This window comes from Pyrgilauda ruficollis, unplaced genomic scaffold (genome assembly GCF_017590135.1).
Source record: "Pyrgilauda ruficollis isolate IOZ18807 unplaced genomic scaffold, ASM1759013v1 scaffold4, whole genome shotgun sequence".
Lineage (NCBI taxonomy): Eukaryota > Metazoa > Chordata > Aves > Passeriformes > Passeridae > Pyrgilauda > Pyrgilauda ruficollis.
This window is the reverse complement of record NW_024525489.1, coordinates 154,117-175,313: the sequence shown is the minus strand read 5'-3', so window position 1 is coordinate 175,313 and position 21,197 is coordinate 154,117. Positions and strand designations below refer to the sequence as shown.

The following is a 21,197-nucleotide window of genomic DNA, read 5'->3' as shown; positions in this document are numbered from 1 at the left end:
CTTTTAAAGGTACATTTTTTAAAGGTACATAATTTTAAAGGTACATTTCTAATTCCCATAATCACACTGAATTTTAAAGAGATTTTTAGATTTAAATACATATATTATATTTTTACACTACAGTGTACATGTTATTACCTTATCTGCTTTTTCTGCTTTTAATTTCCTAACTTCATCTCCTTGAAGAGCTACTTTGCTAAACAGGGCTTTAGCTTCAGGAGTATCTGGACCGCTGGATACTGCGTTTGATGTCTGAGGCAAAGCCCCCTGAGCTGTTGGTGGGTGTCCTGGCTTGTACTCCTGCCCATTCTTTTCCTTGTATTCAGCTTTTAGAGAAAGGAGGAGTTTTACTGCTTCATCTATTTGATCCTATGTGGAGGACAAATAGCAAGATTTACTGGTGAGAATTAAAGAGAGAACTGGCCAGAAGCATTGATTATCAGGCTATGAAACCAACCTAACCAACCAACAAAAAACCCCCCCAAAAACAACCCAATACCTAAACTAATTTTGCAAGGTGGAAATACAGGCAGAAATCCCCCCGCCCCCCAGAAGCACCTAAAAAGCTGCAGGTTTGTCTCCTGTTCTTTTCCACAACTATCACTGAATCTGTCTCATTTTGACAGATCTTGCTATTGCTGCAGCACACTAGATAGTTGAAAAGTCACTTGTCCCAAATACAGCAATAGATGGTAAAATACATTAAACACTTCTGCAAGGTCAATAACTGCCATACTCGTGCCTATTCACCTATATATAAGGGGTTAAGTTTGACTTCATATATCTGAGTCAGGAAAGTATCCAGCACCAGAACAGTTCTGTTTGGCATTATCAGAGCATGCATGACCTGGACATAGGGGAGCTTGGTCACTACCTGGTGAAAGATTTCCCCCCAGTGGTCAAATGTGATTACAATTACAATTGCTCACGCTAATGCCTATTGTACCTTGGAAGCTTTCTCTGCCTTGAGTCTGCGTACCACTTCCCCTTGCTCAACTACAGTATCATAAAATGCTTTGCCATCCACTAAGCTACAGCTTGCTAAGTTACTGCAGCAGACAGGAGATGGAGGCGCCGTGGAAGACAGACAAGGAGGCATTGAGGGTGGATTTCCAGGCTTGAACTCTTGACCTGTCTTTTGTTTATATCCTGCTTTTAGGTTTAAAAGAATTTTCACAGCCTCATCTATTTCTTCCTGAAGCAAGAGAGAAAAAACAGCAGTTGCAGAGAAGGGTAGAAATAACAGAGGTGTAACACAAGCGCTGAGATAACACAAGCCATTACTAGAATGGCACTAACACAGCTGTTGTAATAAAACTTCTAGAGCTATCCTGCAAGTATAAGCCGTTATTACTAAGTTCTGTGGTAAAACTTTTTAGCCAGAAGACCTACAAGTTGTACGCCAAAGGACCAACTCAGGTAGTGTAGGTAAGGGCTGATTTCTGTGCCATAAAAGCCTCCCATTTAGGTGGCTTAGTCCCCTCCAGTTATAGTAGTCCATGAGCTGCACACTGGAGAGTAGTAGCAAATACACAGACTCTGAAGAAATAATGGTTGTTTGGTCATGATCAGGTAATTCCCAAATTTACTGCTGCCATTCTGGCTCCAAGTTACTGCCTATAGTCTGCTTCACTTATCTTGTATGACTAAAAAAAGAACTTATTTCTTTTCCATGCACTAACACAGAACTCATGCAGTCAGCCATATCATCAGCTTAAGAGAATTTGGGAAAGCGCTTCATGGAACTAGCTTATGTTTTGCTCCTCAAATTTCACAAAACCTGACGGTGAGTTTTAGCCTAAACTGAAGACACTGTTCCACTCAGAAGTATCCACAGGTAGAACACCTTTGAAGCTTTCTCTGATTTGAGATTGAGGACCACTTCTCCTTGTTGAGCTACTTTGCTGTACAGAGCCTTGCTGTCTACTGGACATGGGGATGGAGGAGTGGGAACAGGAGAACATTGAGGAGGGACAAAGGCCACAAGGTGGGCTTCTAGGCTTGTACTCCTGGCCTGTCTGTTGCTTATATTCTGCCTTTAGGGATAAAAGGACTTCCACAGCAGCACCTATCTCATCCTGAAAGAAGAAAGGAAGGGGGGAGAAAGAGGGAGGAACAAAGACATAGAGACATAAGACTCTCAAGAGTACCACAAATACTTTCATAAAAAGACCTGCAGTTTATGTGCACCTATTCCATTTTTCTAAGTACTTAGTAGAGTAATTCAGAGAAGTCTTCTCTACTAATTTCCTATTTTAACAAAGTAACTCCTCTTAAGGGACGTACAACCCTAACTGTCCTAAGTAAAATTATAACAATAAATTAATTTAGATCTTCTCATTTATTTAGATTCTATGGTGCCATCAAGATACTACTACTATCAACATTATTTAACCACTGGGCAAACTACGTTATTTTCCCTCTCTTCTTGCTCTGCATTAAAAAGAAAGGAAATAACACAGCTAACAATAGCTATATTTGCTATGTACAGTTACAGACAGGAAGATTCTCAAAAACATCTGTGGCATTTGGATCTTTCCTTTCTGGTTTTGTGTTGTGGTGCAGGGTCCATTTGGTTTGTTCTATTTCCCCCTAAAGTTATAATGGTTCGGTCCTGGGATCCCCCTCTCCTCCTCCCCTGGTACCCCTCCCTCTGAGAGTGTCAAGTTATCATTTCCTCCCTGTTTCCCTGGTTACCTTCTGTCAATCCCTCCCCAAGTTCCTGTCCATCATCCACTGTCTCCTTCCCTCTTTCCAGAAAGTTCTCCCCTCTTCGGTGGGTGATTGGATCGGGAACAAGAGTCCCTCCCTGTCACATTCCCTATTGGCTAGCCGGCATGTTTCTCACGAGTTTGTTCTCTCCCAAGTTCTTCCTCATTGGTTAATGTGTTGTATGTTCCGCCCCCTTTATAAGCTGCTGTATTCCTGCCTCGTGGTCCCTGCTCGGCTGGCTACCCTGGAGACAATAAAAACTCTGGATTTTACCCCCGAGGAGGGTCCCTCCTTTCTTTCTTCCACTTCGCCTGCCTGCTGCTCGCTGCTGCCCCTTGCTGAGGTGCACCCGGGACGCCCCCAGCGCATCTGGGAAGTGCCCCCCACCCCGGCTGTCGGCTGCTGTGCCTTCAGCTCAGCCGGAGCAACCTCCTCCCCTGCCCAGGGGAGTAGAGACACTCTGACAGCAGCGCGGCAGTTTTGGAGCTTTGTTTTACGGTCTAAACAGCAACAATTCAATCCTGTGAAGTCACATAATTTGACCATACTGAGTTAAACAAATGAAGAAATTGCCAAGGCATTTTAATCTCAAGGACTTGATCTGGATACTTAATCAACTCTTGCTGTTGGGTAAATTCTGTCCATGTTTCAGAACACTAGCCTAAGAAATATGGGAATTCACCAATATAAACTTGGTCATACAAATTTAACTGAAGAAGTAAGTATTGCAAAACACAAGTCTTGACAGAACAGAGCCCAGTCCAAATGAAGACCACGATAAAAACCCTGGATCCATAAGCACCCATTCACCTTCACAGAGAGAGAACAGTGGGCTGTGCAAACCCAGACAAAACCACATGATTATTTTAATCATCACCTTAGATGCTTTCTCAGCTTTCAGTTTTCGGACCACTTCTCCTTGTTCTGCTACTTTATCATACAGAGCTTTACTGTCCAAGGTACCAGAGGTCTCAAGCTTTGATGACTGTGCACTTCCAGATATTGGAGGATTTCCTGGCTTATACTCCTGGCCTGTCTTCTCTTTGTATTCTGCTTTTAAGGCCAGCAGTTCTTTCACAGCTTTATCAATATCTTCCTTTGCTGCCTTCCTAGCCTTCAAGTCACGAACTACATCACCCTGTGCAGCCACCTTGCTGTAGATGATCAAGTGACCTTCAGATGATTCAGCACAGGATGGAGTAGAGGCATGACCAACAACTGGAGCAGAAGATTTTCCTTTTACAGTTGAACTAGCCTTAAAAAAAAAAAAAAAAAAAAAAAAAAAAAAAAAAAAAAAAAAAAAAAAAGCCAAGTATTCAGCATGTAATCTCATACAGAAATAGATGTATAATAATACATTTTATGGTACTTTCCTAAAAAACCAGTTTACCTCTTTCTTTGCAGTTTCAGCTTTGGTCTTCTCTTTTGACCCAGATGTTGGCATTTCTTTAGTGTGTCCATCAGGGATGTAAATCAAAATGCATGGGGCATCTTTACAGCTGTAAGGACTATAAAAAGATTTATAGAAAATACAACAGGAAAGGAAATAAAAGATAATTATCAAACATTTATTGAAACAAATGAGCTACTCTTTCTAAAAGATGCTTTCACACAACTGCAGGTTTATCTTTGATACACAGCTGTAATTACCTAAATTTACATAATTGGGGATCTGCAATGATTCCTCTTGCACGCACGTTTTCCTTTTTTTATCATATTTATATGTTTATGTTATAATTGCATGTAGATGTTTTGATAGCTTGCTAAGAAAGTATTACAATTAAGTAGTATGTGCACACCCTAATTGTAAAAATGCCTGTTTTATTCTGTAGCACTGCTACTTAATTTCTATACTCCAAATCATAACGAAACCATGACTTCATTACTAAGTCCAGGTTAGCTGGGGTGCACCTCAAGTACCACATACTTGGCTTAAGACAGTTTGAAGAGGCAGGAACGTAATAAAAAATTAAAGCCATGCCAGTCCACAGAGATATTACTCACAAAGATCATGGTAATGGGTAAACATTTGCAGACAACATTACTCTTGCCAATGTGTGTGAAAACACTAAAACACAGTAAGCTAAAGCAAATTCTGTGTAGTCTGTTTAGGCCATTCTCAAGTAACTGACCTCACTGGCTCATAGGGCTGATCACAAATAAAGAATCCTCTCCTCTGAAGTTGTATGATGTCTCCTTTTTTTAACTCCTTAAGGCACGGATCACCCAGCATCAGTTCTTCTTGCTGCAAGTATTAAAAGAAATCAGTCCATGTCTAACAGAGCAAAGGAACAGCAAGAAATAGAGTTGTAGAAGGATAGTAGTGATTTACTCCTTTTCCAAGTGTCAAAATGTTACTTAATTCCAGAAACAGCAGAACAAGTACTAGCAAGAAGATGCTATGTCGTAAGAATGTACCAAGACAAAAACTCAAGTTATTGGTCTCACATGTGTAAAAGCCTGGTAACAACTGAGAATAAACAAGAGTCACATTTTAATTTTGAGATTATGACAGGTTACATGGAAACAAAGAAACTAGATACACCAGCACAATTTATCTGTTGAACAAAAAACCAATTATATTTTAAAAACCACAACTAGAAACATTGAATTAAAAAAACCCCCCAAAAAACAATATGAGGTTTTGTGGAATTAAAGGGGACAAAAATATAACTCACCTTGCTATTTCGGTTGATATATTGCTTGAAGTCTTCATCTTTACCTAGAACTGGCTTAGTGATCAGATGCTCATAATTAACACAGACAGATGGGATGAGGGGTGCATGTGGAGTTTCTGCCAACCAAGTGATCTTAGTAGTTTTTTTGAAGTCCTTATTATCTAAGTTCAACTTGGCATTGATGGACACAATTTTTCCACTTGAATTTCTACAGGAAAACAGAAATTATAATGGTACAGCCTAAATGACCCGTTCTGATTCAATACTGCAAAAACAAGTGTTCAGAGTTAATTTTTAAAGTGTGAATCATAGAAAATGAAAGAGTGCATTTACTGCCGATTACATTCTCCATTAATTTTGTTGTCTTAAATATTAATATAGAGCAAAAAGCATAAGGAAAAAAATCTTTGCATATTTATGTTCGCTATCAGAGCTCACTCCATTCTGGCACTGTCTCAACACAACCACTTCAAAGATACCACGATGACATTAAATGGTCTCCTTCCCACCTCAACAGCTGTGCAACTGAAACTGTGGCAGGTTTAGTTTCTCAGTATGCAAAAGCAGTATTTTTTATAGGGTGAAAATTGTTAACATTCAGGTGGTTTTTTTCTGTCTGAAAAAGCTGTTTTACAGTGGCAATATTACCACAGAATCATGGAGAGCACTGGATGACAGGGACATGCAGTATCAGGACTGACTAATGATTTCCAACCTGAATCTACAGAAATATACACCCTATGCTAACATGCAGTTTCATGGCATATTTCAAAGTAGATTTATAGACACAGAATCATAGAATAGACATACATGGCCAACCATCAGTTCTTTACTGTTACAAATTCTTTACTGTTACAAGCTTCCTGTTAAAAGAAAAGGCAACAAAAAGCTGGAAACTAAAAATTAATTTCATCTGCCACTGAACAGGTTACCTGTTTAATTTGGTGATGATGACATTGCCCCAATTTATGAACGTAACCACCTCTCCCTCCACCAGGGTCTCTGCATCTGCGCCCTCGATGAGGACTCTGGAGCTGTACCACACAGGCTTCAACCCAACGTCAGCATTCTGTGAATAATCGTTTACATTTCAAAGACAACAGATGAAGACAGAAGATGGACAATAACAGTAATGCAAAGCCACAATGTTTTTCCACAACTCTCTCCAGTTTCTTTTACAGGTGTTGTCTGCATTCCCCTGGTAATACACCCAAAAAATCCACTGACAGCATATTCCATTTCCTTAAGGTCCATGCATTTTTAAGATCTCACAGGTAAACCCAAACTTTTTCTCAAGTTTCCATTTTGCTATGCAAATTCCCTTCAAAACTAATTTCAGAACTCTCATTTTTTGCTTTTTTATAAAGTTATTATGGAAATATATAAGGAGCTTCTTTTAGCTGCATAGATTTGTAAAGACAGAAACCAGAACTACATCACTTCTGAAATATTCAGCTTTGAAGTATCTCAACAATTGAGATAAACTTCTATTTTCTAAAAAGGCTGATGGCTTTGAGTTCAGACTTTCTCAGCTGGTCAGGAGTTTTCAATTTATTCCTTCTGGTCAGTATTTATTTCATTACATATTGGAGGCAGCATTTACTGGTACTATCATTGTTTTAATATGCTGGCTTGCATCTGACCAAACTTCAGCATCTTTGAGCCTTGAAGAGTCACAACTCTCACATCTGCTCAAAACCTGTTTCCTTTTATCAGCCATGGGCAAGAGGGGAAACCCAATGTCCAACTCTCAGTTAAAAGAAATGGCTACAGGAGCACTCAGAGCAACAAAATCAAAACAAAAAAATGAAGTAAAGCCTCAGCAATATTCACTCATTTCTCAGTGTAAATGTATATAAGTACAACTAAGGGATGCTTTCAGTGACATTTAAAAACAATTTAAGACCTCAGACTCAAAGGAAAGTATCTTTGTTACTTGTAGCACCAAGAAAGAGCTGTATCAGTAACACACTTCCCTTTTAAGGGATATTATTCTGTTTACTGGATACTGAAAGTATCAAATCAGCAAGTTCTTAGTTTTTGATAAGAACTATTTGCTATACAAATTTAAAAGTCATATTAAAATCCAGAGATTGACAGAATCAACAGGTTAATGTTACCTCTCCACATAAAACCTGATTTTATAAACCACTTAAAAGCACCTCTCTGTTAATGGATAAAGAGTGTTTACTGTATTATAGCCACAGAGCTTGAATAAAATTTAATATTTAACCTCTGTGAAAGTTAGCATCAAACAACAGGAAAACCAGTTTGAGGAGCACTCCAGGCTTGTAATGACTCACCTCTTCTGAAAACTCCCAGAGAGGCCTTTTAAGGCACCTTTTATGCACACTCTATATATTTACAAAAAGAGTTCCCTCTTAGAAGAACAAAAGTTTAGTAGTTGCACAGTTTTTGACAATTCTGAGGCATAATAAAAGTACCCCTTGGATAGATCTTCTGCTATCTGAGCAAGCTAAAAGCAGGACTCTCCTTCCTGACCGTTCCATGCCAAGGTACTTCCCAACCTTACTGAGCTGCAGTACAAGAATATTAAGAGAGCAAAGCAAGAACCTTTGGGTGTTTAGCCACTTCTTTCATCTCCTCTTGAGCTTCTGGAATATTTACTGGGACCACTGCATCTTTCAGTAAGGCAGTGTACCGAGGTGCTACTGGGTCTATAACCTACAGAAAACAAATAAGGTAGATCATGAATATATGCCACTGACAAAAAAATAAGATGCTTTACAAAACAATCACCACAAAAGAAAAAAAAAAAAAAAGACTATTGACTGGTATTCTTTATGTTACTGCATTTTTTCACAGTTTGCTTTAATGTCACTTTCATCCAAAGCTATAGAATAGTGAGAAAATAGTGGTAGTACTTTACAATTTCCAATCTTTACTAAAATTCTGAGTAAAAACTGAATTGGGTACTACTGACAGCAGAAGTAACCAAAATTATGACCCAATGCCTTACAGGGAAGACACAAAAATGTACTCTGATACAGTTTTACTGAGCACATAGGCTAATACATCTGAACCACTTTTTCTTTAGTTAACTAAATTTAAAGCAATAATTTTTAAGTGGAGTTTGTTCTTTTTCCAGCAGTACAAGACCTGATCTCATACTCATTTTCCAGGCCAGTACTCCAGCAGAATCAGTAATAGAACTGGCTGCAGAGGAGGCACTAATCAAGTCTGCAATTTTACTACAGACACATCAGATACTATAATAAGGCAATACCATAACATTGACTTCATTAGGCTTTCTATAACATGAGTTTGGTAAGAAAAAGGTACCACTAGGAGGTCTTCCTGTATTTTTATGGCCCATTATCAAACCTAGCTGCTGTAGTTTTTCACAGTATTTTTTATACCTGAAATACTGGGTTGTCAAACTGTTCAGAAGCACTTAAATACACAATTCAAGTAAAGTAGTCATCTAAGGCCAAAAGGAGTATCAGAGATCTACCCAGTTAACTGGAAACTGACACAAACAAAAACGCCTGCTTTTATTAATACAAAGTGATTTTTTCTCTCCTTGGTTTATTCCGGCTAAAGTGAAAAGCTGCACAGCTATATATTCTTCTATATTTTGGAGAAAAGTATTTAGTTTCTAATTACTGACATTAGATAATAAAGTGATATGATGATATACTTTTAAGAAGACACACTTTTATAAGTTAGTAGTCACTGAAGTCAGACACCTAAATGTTAAACATACACTTTGAAAAAGGACTTGTGTATGTATCTCAAAATGTAGGGGTATTATATGATTTAATATCATAATTTTGATAATTAAATGAGCAGATTTTATGGTGTTATTACCAGGCTCTTTATTTTATTCATTAAAACTCTCAGTCCCTCCCTGCTAAAAACTACAGGATTACATATAAAATATGAGCTGTCACACTGATAAAGTCTTTGAGCTCAGAATTACCTGTAAGCAGCCAACTGGTTTTTCTCATATTGCAGATAGCTTTCAATCTGCACAGCCACATGTAAATAAAACTGGCCAATAAATATGGTGCTGTACAAAGAGCTGAGTCAGAGGTCTAAGAAACTCAGTTTAAAAGTCAATTAAAAAAAATGAGCCTTGACAGTCCATTGTTGATTCTTCCCCTCAAATCCGTTGTTAGTCATAAATATATTTATGCAGCAACAGAAAGAACCAATTCATAAATCTACGTGTATGTAGCAAATCAAATGCAAAATACATGAAGAAATACAAGACACATGCCAGACAAGCAAAAACTATTTAAATGAACAGATCTGGGTACTATCTAAGCAAAACCAAGCAGGAATCCCAATGCAAAATAACAGGTGTTTCCACAATCACACAAAATATGCAATCCTCATGAAAACAAATCGCCTTATTATAGTGTCCAAGCATCTGCTGCCAAAAAGCAACTCATCATGTCAAGATGCAATATTCCTGATTTGCCATTCAGTCAGAAACTCCAGCAGTGCTGGCTTGGTCTCCCCAGGCAGAGCACGCAGTGCGTTTGTCCTTTTGCCACAGAAAGGAAACGCGGCCAACATGAACCAAGTCGGGGAAAATTTGTGTTTATGTTGACAGATCAGCCAACCTGGAAGTGGGCAGCCTTTGAAAACTAGGAATAATGCATTTTCAGTGGGTTTGTAGAGCTCCTGTTATACAAGCAAGACTGACTGTGCTATGAAGCTGCAAAATGATAGCTTATGCTATGTATGCTTACAGCACTGTAAGCTATATGCTGAGGTAAAAAGCATTAAGTAATACCTTCTTACAGATAGCTCGCAGCTTGAAAGCAGAAAAATGAAATGCAGTTTTCAGATCAGATTTGCACAAATACCATTATCCTTTCCCATATTACTAAGGAAGGCAAGTAAGTACTGGTATAGAAGAATCAATAGGGTTAGTGCTTCTTCAGGTTAGAAGGGGGGGCACATTCCATTTTCCTGAGAGTGCGCCAAATGATGCAGCATACTGCAACTGCTACTTGTTGTGACAAGCACTCCAATGAATGCTGGATTCTCTACATATCCTAGAAAGAGGATATCAGGAGTAGCAACAAATCCGAGTAAGCACATACCTTTTTGTTAAAGGACCAGATTTTATCCCACTCCATATTCACGACAGATCGAGAGGAGCCCTGGATTAAAAAAAAAACCAAAAAAACAATACCACGTTAATGTAAATATTCCAGCTCTTAGACTAATTTAAAACAAAGTTCTTTAAACTGAAAACTCTCTATGGTTTGTTTTAATCAAAAACAGTTTTTGAGCTTGCAAAATAAACCCTCTCCAAATAAGAAACCTGCAAGTCCATTTTGCCAACCCCTACTCACAGGTGCTGCCATTGTTGAAGCAATATACATCAAAGTAGCAAAGCTTCAAAAGCAGAAACCTCCCAGTGAGAAGTACATTAAGTGAAGCTTCACAAAAATTTGTGAAACTTAGCAAGGGAGATTCAAAGAATCAGAAGAAAACACCCACCTGAGCAGCAATAAACTGTTTTAGTCCTTCAACTGTCATGCCTCTTCTCAGGACACCACGCACAGTGGGAAATCTTGGGTCATCCCTAGTGGAAAACAGTGTTCCATTAGTGCCATGCACTAGATTTTCTAATTCTGCACTTATCAAGAACTTTACTAATACTGCCACACACAAAAGGCACAGCCTCAGTGTATTTTAGTCACTGAATTCCCAGCAAGGTGAGAGCACCTAACTGAGAAGACTGAGCTCTTATCCATACAAAACATATGGTGAAGGTCAGGTCTCTCAAAAACTAGCAAGGCAAAAGTTATGTCGCTATCCATTATTTCCCTTCCAAGGGCACCCAGAAAATGTTACTGGAGAAAAGTGACAATGCTACCTCTTTATATGAGTGATAGAATTTTATGATTTTTTTTGTTTCTCTTATGGAAGAAATAAAAAGGCCTGATCTGCAGTGTAACATTTGAATTTGGTAGGAACATGAACCAAACCTTGCTGAGGACATAACAGGGGTCCTTAGGGAAGGAAGAGTAAAGGCATCATAAGATCAGCTACATCTCTAGGGGAAAAAAAAAAAAAAAACAGGCAGGGGCAAGAAAGGATAAATTTGGCTCTAGACAAGTGGCTCCATGCATAAACTAGGAATCTAAGCTTCCAATTCAACTGACAACTAGACAACTAGTCCACCAAACACTGTCTTCAGAAATCAAATTAATCTGAAAAAATTAACAAAAAGAAGGAGGGTGAGGGCATGCTGGAGAGAAGTGGGATGGATTTGACTAGATGGACAGGACCAGAAACACTTCAATCCAGGCCCTCTTCTGGCATTGTTTAGGAATTACTCCAATGACAACAACCAATGACTCAAGAGTGGAAAACATGTAAATGCCACCCACAGCAGAGCCAGAGTCCAAAAATAAGCTGCCTCATGTTTATAACTGGCCATGAATATGTATGTACACAGCTACTGTAGAGTAGGAAACAGACACATTGTACATACACAAGCCAGTTTAATTAACTATATTCTTCCCAAAGCAAAAATGAATGTGCCAGTCACAAGAATCTTAGGGAACAGTGCTGACCTACAGCCATGGAACGTACCATCCATCCACAAGGCCTTCGTTGACAAACCACGTGAGCTTTCTCTTGGAGAGCACAGTGTTGTTGAGGTTTAGCCTGCTATACTCCCATATATATGGTTTCCTTATACCCAGAGCCTCAATAATCCAGTAGAATTGTTCATCTCTGTCATGGTATTCCGTTGTTCTCAGTGCATGTGTGACACCTTCAATACTATCAACAATGGGGCAGGCAAAGTCATATGTGGGATAAACCCTGACAAGAAAGATCTTTAATTAGCAGGGTAGAACAAAACACTTTCCTCCCACCTAAACATTTCAACTTTATATTCATGTATTATAAATATTTCTAACGTATGATCCTGAAAACTTTCAGATCAAGACCAAAATAACACATACACAATTGTCCACAGAAAGATCCAGAAGGCAACATATTTTTAAGATGAAGAAAGCCTTCAAGAAATGAACTGATAACAGCCTTAATATTCAAGCCTAAAAAAAAAATTACCCTTCACTTCTAATGTTTTTGTCAAGCATATATAAGGACCAAAACTGAAATAATATTCACTGTTGACTATAACGGCCATCTCACACGTTTTAGAAGTAATTTGCACAAGTTTCAGAAAGTCAAGAGACTCATCACATATTCTAGTAGAAAGATGCTAGCAAGTTCCAAGTATTAAAAGAAATTTACTAAGTAATTGTAAATGACCTGGAAAGAGTAAAAGCTACAGGCCACACAAGGAGAAAGTGGACATACTTGTAGGTACTTCCTGTCCGAGGGTGAGGCTGGTTTTTACAACGAAAAAGAGTTGGATCCCTCATACATCCATTATTACTACTCATATCTATTTTTGCTCGTAGACAACAAGTTTGTCCATATTCTGTTCCCTTTTTCATTTCTTCCCACATTTGCAGATTCTTATTAACACCTAAGAACAACAAAAATACACAATTTTCTAAATGAAGCTGATACAGAATCAAGTTTTATTACGGCAGTAACAAAAATCAGTGTCATCTCCCTCTTTGGACACTGGAATTCACTTTCACACATTTTCCATTGTGAATTATTTAAGTGATAATGAATGGTGATGAATTCATGCACACACAAGTATACTGTCCTGATCTAAATGTATTTAATCCGTCCAACCTTGTAGAACAAAGCATTAAACACTTTCAAGTCCCTATAAGGACTTTGAAGATACACAATTTAGTAACTTCACTCATATTTGTTAATAAAAATCAAGCTTTGATACCAAATCAAAAGGTAAGGAAGCAAAACAAAAGCTTAAAATATCTTACAGTTATTTCTGTGTTTAGATTCCACTCTTTGCTCACGTTCTGCTTTCATTTGTTCTGCAGGAGTATCATCCACATAAGCCTTCCCTTCTTGAATAAGTTTCTCAGCATATTTCATTATTGTTTCAAAGTGATCTGAGGTATATGTAAATTGATCTGGTTTGATGTGCAGCATGGCAACATCTTCGAGAATAACCTGCCAAGTGTGAAAATGTACACTGTAATATTCAGGAAAGGTAGTTTTCTTTAGCCTCTTCATGTAAGATGTGGTGTTTTTAATGCTCCATTGTCCAGGAAGGATAAGCCATAAGAATAAGTATGAAAGAAAAGAGAGGCATGCACTTACCATTCTTTCACAGCCTACAATCACTCTGCTATCTTCTCATACCTTTTCAAAGTCTTCTTTCTCTTTTTCTGGATTTGTGTCATCAAATCTCATAATAAGTTTTCCTTTGAAGTTAACTTGGTAGTGCTGATTTAGCAGGGCAGCTTTGGCATGACCAATATGGAGATATCTAAAAAGGAAATTAAAAAATAAATATATACACCACAACTACTTCAGCTAGACTTCTTTATTTGTGAGGGAAGGAGAAAGAATGGAAAGCAATACCTAAGTGTAACAAACAGCAAACCTAGGATATTTGTTGAAATACTACACATTTATAAAAATAGATTATGTTTCTTCTACCACAAATTTCATAATTAACTGTTAAAAATAACTAAATCTGTAAATTATAGTGTTACTGTAAGATTGGACTGCAATTATCTCCTTTTTGCAGACAAACCAACTGCTGATGATACCCAATAGCAGCTACCAGATAATCTGAACCTACCACATTCACAAGAGTGGAATTTTCTGATTGTTGTGTGTTTTTTAATATAAGCTATAAAGCTACTGACATTTTAAACTAAATATAAATCCCCAAATCCACAAAATTAAAGTCTCTTACAAAAAGAGAGTAACATGTCCCTGAAGAACAGTGTTTTAAAACACCAGGATTAAGACACTAAAAACTACTAAAGCTGAGAATAATGTATGTTATAGACATACATGTACATAATACATAATTTACAATATTTGAATAACAGTTTATATTGGACTAATAGAGTAAGAAACAGAACTACAGAAGTCACGTGATGCTGAACAGCCAGTTTAATGAACAAATGTAGTAGTGGAAATTTTATAGGCCATCAGACAACTCCAAAAAGAAACAGAAAAGCTGGCTGAAAATTGAGTTTATTATACTGGCTCCTCTGTGTGGTCTTTAAGGAGTTTGTGCTTTGGTATTCCACACAGTCTGGACCCCTGGCCCTCCATTATACATCTGGTGTCAAGCTTCCCCAAGGAAGGCTATCCAATACATATTTCCTTTCTCAAATTTAAGCTTCCTTGGGAAGCACCGAGTCCCTTGACCCAATTCCTAAAGACTGCATGTCCACACCATAGTTCCTGGCAGGCCACACACATCCATTATCCACACAAATGCCATGCTCCTGCTTCTCCTCATCCCACTGCTGAGAAACACAACATCACCTCACAACTAAACTCCCTATTCCAAGTTCAGGCAACAGCGCAATGAAGTACAGAAGAGAAGTGAACAAACAGCTCTAGTGGCGACAAACCGTTAAGCACTCATTTGTTTTAACAGCCTTGTCTGATAAGCTGATTAACATCCTCACCAAAAGACTTCTTTTTTTTTTTTTTAAGACAAAATAGAACCTTGTCGAAGTATTCATATTTCTTACCCACTTGCTTCAGGAGGAAACCTCACAATGACCTTTCCCATCTCTGCACCAGGAAGTTCAACAAACTTCCCAACATCTGCTTTCTTTTCTTTTTCTGTTGCCTTGAAAAGAGACATAATTACAGATTGTACTAGCTCTAAAATCAGATATATAACTCTAGATAATAACTGCTGTATCAAAGTCTCCTTTCAAACCTACAAGCTGCCATACTGGACCCCAAATTCATCTCTTCACAACTTTCACATTACTCAAGGCACTCCAAATAAAGATGAATTCTAGAGTTTTAAGTTATTTTGTCTTCAAATCTGGTCCAGGACTGAAAAGTCCCTCCAAGTTGTCTAATTTATTCCATGGAAGAAAACAATTGCTAGTTAAGGTTTTGTATCTTAGTGTTCTTAACCTGAACATGATTAACAGATTCAGTCAACTGACAAGAGCAATCTTTGCAGGTCCAATCAGGATCTCAAACTGTGTTTAGAAAAAGCAAACAATATATCTAAAGAGCAGTGCTGATTAAAAGAAGAGGTGCCATATTTCTACAATTCCACCTATGCACTGGACTAGACAACTTATGCCTTTCTAAATTTGAAAGCAACAGCTTTAGCTGTAAACAAGAGTTTACAAAAGTTTAGTTCACTCTACGACTGCTTACTTTCAGTTCTTAATTCTCTAACTTAAAAAGAATAAATTCTTGCAGTGTATTCACAGAAATAAAGCTAGTCTCCCCAGAAGATCTGAGTAAATCTTACCATTTTAACCTTTGGTGTACCAGCAGCCCACTTGGCTCCTACTGACTGGAAAGCACGTTGTACCTCAAGGAAGCTGTACCATCGCTTTGCATGCACAGGAGCCTTGTTTTGTTCTAACTGCTCCTGCCATGTACTATTATCTGTTAGAAAACAAAGAAGTTCTCAAACTATTAAATTATAAAAATAAAATTATTTTTATCAACAGCAGCTTTTCAGATTGCTCTTAAGAGCAGCAACATTGAAAAAAAAACCAAAAGCTGCTAGCTTTTAATCCTAATTATTCCCTTTACTTTCAAGTAAAATTGGGTTATACTGAATGGTAGCTTGTCCCCTATCACCTTTAGATATAGAGGTAAGAGAAAATAAAAACCAAATCCATAAAAACAGGTCAAAGCTTCTTTAACCTCTAAAGGGTATTTTGCAGATTAACATCTACGTCTTTTAATAATTCAAAGTAAACACTGAAGAAATTTCCTCTGCTAAGACAATGCCACAGAAAGGTCAATGCATATAATTTTAAATTGCACATTTTCATATTGAGGCAACAGGTAATAAAAGATGTTCTTGCAATTATTAGCACAAAAGAAATTAGAAAAAGTTCCACCTAGGGATTACAATTCATAAATTTCCAAATGTAACAATAATTTAAAAATAAAATCTAGGTTTTCCTAAGCTATTGCCATCACTAGTGATACACAGGTCACAGCAATGTGCATGACAGTACAGTCTGTCGTAGAGCTAGGAGTCACTACTAGCATCCACAAAAAAGAAAAATTGGGCATTCCTGTTGTATATTGATTGAGTATCAATATATTGATATTGCAAGCCATTGGAACAGAGAACATAAACCAGTACCTTTTAGTACAGCCCAGACACACAAATCTGCAAGACTCAGAGAGTTTCCCACCAAGTAGGTCCGTAGAGACAGACAGTGGTTGAGTTCTTGGATGGCTGAAGGGAATTGGCTGGCAGTAGATAACTGTGTAGCACTGAACTCCAGCCAGTGGTCAATCTTGTTTGAAGGGACAAAAGACAGTTAAAGTTACTAAAGGAATGAGAATTAAGCTTGTTAAATAACTGAATAATACACAATTGATCTAACAGCTGAACAGAAAATATTAACAGAAACATTAGAATTAAATATATCAGATCATGACATATGTTGAAAGAATTTTTAAAATATATTATACTGAAAAATTCACCAAGAATGATACTATATAATGAAATTTAATTTCTTCCTTCAGCATGAATTCAAACTGCCGAAAACATCAACTTCACTGAAGTTATTCCCACTGGTAAAATAATAAGCAGTTCTCAGGTACTCACTTATCACAAGAGTATATATAAATTCATCACTGTCCTTTAGCTATTTACATATCATATTTGTGACCTATTTTCTCTTCCTGGTGCTGCTGCTGGTTAGTATACCATTTTCCCCTCAGCCCTCATTTTCTCTTCCTCATCTCCTTTTAGATTTGAAGAAATCAAACCCCTGATCTTCACAAGTCCTACTCCCCACTCCTGCAAAAGTCTTTTCCACCTATCTTTGTACTTAAAAAAATATTAAGAATTAGGCTGGTTAATAATGTAGCCCTGTATATAAACTGAATCCCTCAATCCTACAAGAGACTACGTGTCTCTTCTCTGGTCCTATTTCATGTTTAACTGTTCTGCAAACTGCAACAGGAATCCTTCCAATGTTTGAGCCAACGTGGCAGTCACAGATGTAATTACAACCACCACAGAAATCAGTTCAGTCATTTGCAGTTGCACGCCAAAATATGTGCACCACAAATGCAGCTGTCCCTGTACTTCTCCAAGTACAGTATTATTCTGGAAAAAAGCAGCAGTGCAAAGAAGTATTGTATCAGAAATACCAGCCCTGCAAGTGTGTTTGCTGAGGTCTGGGCTTAACTTAAAAACAAGGGATTTGGACAGAAATTTTAAATAGCCACAAGATAACTTACAACTTTTTAACGCCTCACAGGCAAAGTACTAAGACAATATTTCCCTTGAGACCAGCTATGAGGGCGGAAGAGTGACTGAAGAGTGATTACCACTGGCTTCAAGAAGAAAAGACTGAATCAAATCCTTCAGTTCCTCCCCAAATTTCAGAGAAAGTAAATTTCAGTTTGTGTGCTAGTTTCATTTTGTCAGCTAGTATGCTAAATTCAGCATATGATTGATTATTCTGAGCTAGACCCAGGAAGAAACCCCTGGAAGAAACCAGGGTCAGGGTTTTATCTATCACAGACAGCAAAAACTACTTCAGGATTTCAATTACACACAGTGTTCCTTAGTGTTACACTGAAGTGTTACAAGATAGCAACTGATGGCAACAGATCTAAGGGGAGTGAGGAGGGAAAATCCCGTATTTTACATTCCAACCTGAATTATTTTATACTAGAAGCTGTCTGCTTAGGAGTTGCTGTTGAAGGGTTGGGCAAGGGCAACCCTTCCAAAGCTCAGATGTCTTAGTCTTTATACAGATTTCTTTGTCTTTATATTTCTTTATATGAAGGAGGAAGCTTACCAAAGCAAACCCCTCAGCATCCCCACATAGCTGGAACCTCAGTCAAATAGTAAAATGCAGAACAATAGACACAAGGTTAAAAAAACCTCCATCCACCCATCCCCCCAACTCAGAACAGGCCAAAAGACAAAAAGGAAAAAGGAAAAAAAAACCCAAGAGACAAGAGAGTGATTCAAGGCCAAGGTGGATGGGGCTTTGAACAAACTGGTCGAGAGGCAAGTATCCCCACCCATGGGAGACAGATGGTCTTTGGGGCTGGAAATCGATGGTCTTTAAGGTCCTTTCCAGCCCAAACCATGTTATGATTCTGTGATTCCTTCTCACCTCAGTGTGTTCCAAGAGATTCGAGCCATACAACCCAGCAGAGGCAGCAACTCTAGCCAGGTACCGGGCTATTGAATTCACATCAGTAAATGAAACTTGCCTAAAAGAAAGAGAGGGGCAAGGCAAAAGTAAATTACTACCTCCAGTCAGTTCAACTTTAATTGCACATCCATAGTTGAAACATGTGCAAAGCAAACACAAAATAACTTCCAGGCGAGCCAACAGGTACCAAGTCACCAGAGTAGAAAAGTAAAAATGAAATACATCTAGCACAAGAATAAATAAGTCCTTGCTTTTCTATCACCAGATGGAATAATAAGCTTCTAAATGTGCAAGAAGTTTGTTTAAGCTGAAAATAAGAAAATAAGACTGATTATTCTTTCAAATACTAAAACTCTCTCCCCATCTGACGAATTCATAAGTATAACCTGAACAACATATTTTCCAGATTATAAGGAGCTAATCAATATTTATTTTCTTTTCATAAAAGAATTATCACTTTGAAGAGGATTCCTAGTGAATCAACAGAAGAATTGAGGTCTTCATCATGGTTTTAAGGGCTAGCATCAGGGGAAAAATCCCTGTTCATTTGTTACTTCCTTTACTCAATTCACACTTCACAGAAACCATCACCTGGTGAACAAACTTGCCTGCCTGTATTTGTTTTTCTACCCAGTCTTCTCCAAATAACAGTCTAATTTGAATTTGTTGTCCCCATTCCACTTATAAAAGTCCTCAACACCTGCAGAAGAAAGGCTCTCCAAAGGGAGTACTTTGTTTTCAGGTCACTTTTCTACACTACATGCAGTATCAAAAAAAGCTGTACACTTTCAGAAATATAGCTTCCAGTTCATCTAAGATAAATTAATATTTACTAAAGAGCTTTGGAAGAAAGATGCATCAGAAGCATCGGTTCTCCAGATAATACTCATCTCTACTCTACAGTTCCACATAGATGCAGATTGCAAAAAACAGAGCTCCAGTTGCTTCTAAACCAAGCATTGATATCAACAAAAGGAGTCCCTGTGGATTTTTTTTGAACATTTACTCAATTTAATGGACTGAATGCTGTACCCCAATATGTCCAACCAAGTTTTCACTTCTGTTCCATCCTTGTTCTCTATTTCCTTTTTTTACCTACTGCGTCATTTATAAATTAAAAGAATTCTGATAGCCCTCAAGCCTTGCAAAAATCAACAAAAGTTCTGAAAATTACACAGAATATTAACAATTAGAATGTGTCCCATTTTTAGTACAAATGGACTAGCCAGTCTCATTAGGCTAATTGCAGTACAACCTAAGGAATACAGTTCATTGAGAGGGGTTTTTTGGTTTGCTTGTTTTTAATTTTGCTTGCTTTCCAAGCATCTAGGATCCAGTATACATATAGAAGATCCATAAAATATAACTAAAACCAAAAGTCACAATAGTGTTTAAATTATACCCTACTGTGTAATTGAAAATGTTTCTTATTTTAATTTCCCACTATCAGATTTTAAGGGAGCTTTTATAAACTGAGAAAAACAAATATTTTCCAATACATTTTCAATTGAAAAGTCTGTGAAATGCACTTTTAATGTTTTCACTAATTCATACCAAAACAAATACCCCTTGATTACTCAAGCAAAACTGAATACATGTATGAAATGGGAAAATGTTACTTCGAGTAAAATCTTACTTATGCTTTAAAAGTTATTTTCTTCAGGAAAAACAAAATCCTTCCACCCAAACATCACTAATTGACCTCTTTGAAAAAGTTATAAAAGACTTTTTGCAGTCAGTGCTTGCTCACTCCAGAGCTAAGGAAGAATAAACAGGGACAATGCAATGTTACAGGCCAAGAGTGGCTATTGAGAGTGACATGAAATGCCACATAATTAAACAGGGCAAATGTTCAAGAAGACAAGATGGGAAAAAGGGACCAAAAAATAAAAGCAAACACATAATTTAAAAAACCCTAAAACACAAATTATTTCCAACCATAATAAATCAATTCTGAATTTATTTGCAAAAAGCTTTTGCTTGATCTGCTTAGGAGGAATAACTACTCTGAAATGTGCATGAGGTCAGCACACAAAAGCTGTACTGCAGCTTGTTTTGACAAGACACAGGTACACCAAAATTCTCCATAAAGCCATCAGCACTTAGCAGAGTAGTTTGCTTAGGAGCTATTACTGAATGAAGTTTTGAAGCTAAGTCTTCAAAAATAATCTTTAAAATAAAATTCATCATCTCAAATGAGCGATAAACCTTTTAGGTAGCTGGCTAAGTTTCAGCTAGTTAGCTAAAAATTTTGTCACCAAATTTTAACTGAGCTTCAAAACCAAACCTAGAAGAATCACAAATAAAATGTTCCTTCTTGTTCAAGTGAAGTCATTAGAACTAATGGATTCCCAAAAAAAAAAAAAATCAAAGTCTGAAACATCCCAAGTGATTTTCACATCATGCCAAAACAAGATGCTTCAGTAGAACTGATGCCATGAAATCCATTTAGCAAAAGCATTAGTTGAGATATGAGTTCAGCTGATGCCTCCTACATTGCAGATATACTTTTAACAGACTTTAAGGTAGAGAATCAATTTTCAAAATTATTGGA

At 37.5% G+C, this 21,197-nt stretch overlaps 1 protein-coding gene across 2 annotated transcripts in view; it reads right to left on the bottom strand.

Annotated features, from left to right (window-relative positions):
* The window catches only part of EPRS1 (glutamyl-prolyl-tRNA synthetase 1), a 39,649-nt gene that overhangs the window by 14,152 nt on the left and 4,300 nt on the right, over positions 1-21,197 (bottom strand). Inside the window, exons 3-20 of one of the 2 annotated variants that reach the window (XM_041476797.1) lie at positions 18,602-18,701; positions 16,600-16,756; positions 15,745-15,884; positions 14,996-15,096; positions 13,638-13,764; positions 13,253-13,445; positions 12,711-12,882; positions 11,973-12,206; positions 10,872-10,956; positions 10,469-10,528; positions 7,965-8,075; positions 6,323-6,459; positions 5,391-5,598; positions 4,845-4,957; positions 4,103-4,220; positions 3,590-3,967; positions 947-1,195; positions 139-369 (exon numbers count right to left, since the gene is read on the bottom strand). In XM_041476797.1, the coding sequence (XP_041332731.1) occupies positions 139-369; positions 947-1,195; positions 3,590-3,967; positions 4,103-4,220; positions 4,845-4,957; positions 5,391-5,598; positions 6,323-6,459; positions 7,965-8,075; positions 10,469-10,528; positions 10,872-10,956; positions 11,973-12,206; positions 12,711-12,882; positions 13,253-13,445; positions 13,638-13,764; positions 14,996-15,096; positions 15,745-15,884; positions 16,600-16,756; positions 18,602-18,701 (2,914 nt within the window). The remainder of the gene's footprint in view (positions 1-138; positions 370-946; positions 1,196-3,589; positions 3,968-4,102; positions 4,221-4,844; positions 4,958-5,390; positions 5,599-6,322; positions 6,460-7,964; positions 8,076-10,468; positions 10,529-10,871; positions 10,957-11,972; positions 12,207-12,710; positions 12,883-13,252; positions 13,446-13,637; positions 13,765-14,995; positions 15,097-15,744; positions 15,885-16,599; positions 16,757-18,601; positions 18,702-21,197) is intronic. The other variant, XM_041476798.1, reaches the window with a different exon arrangement.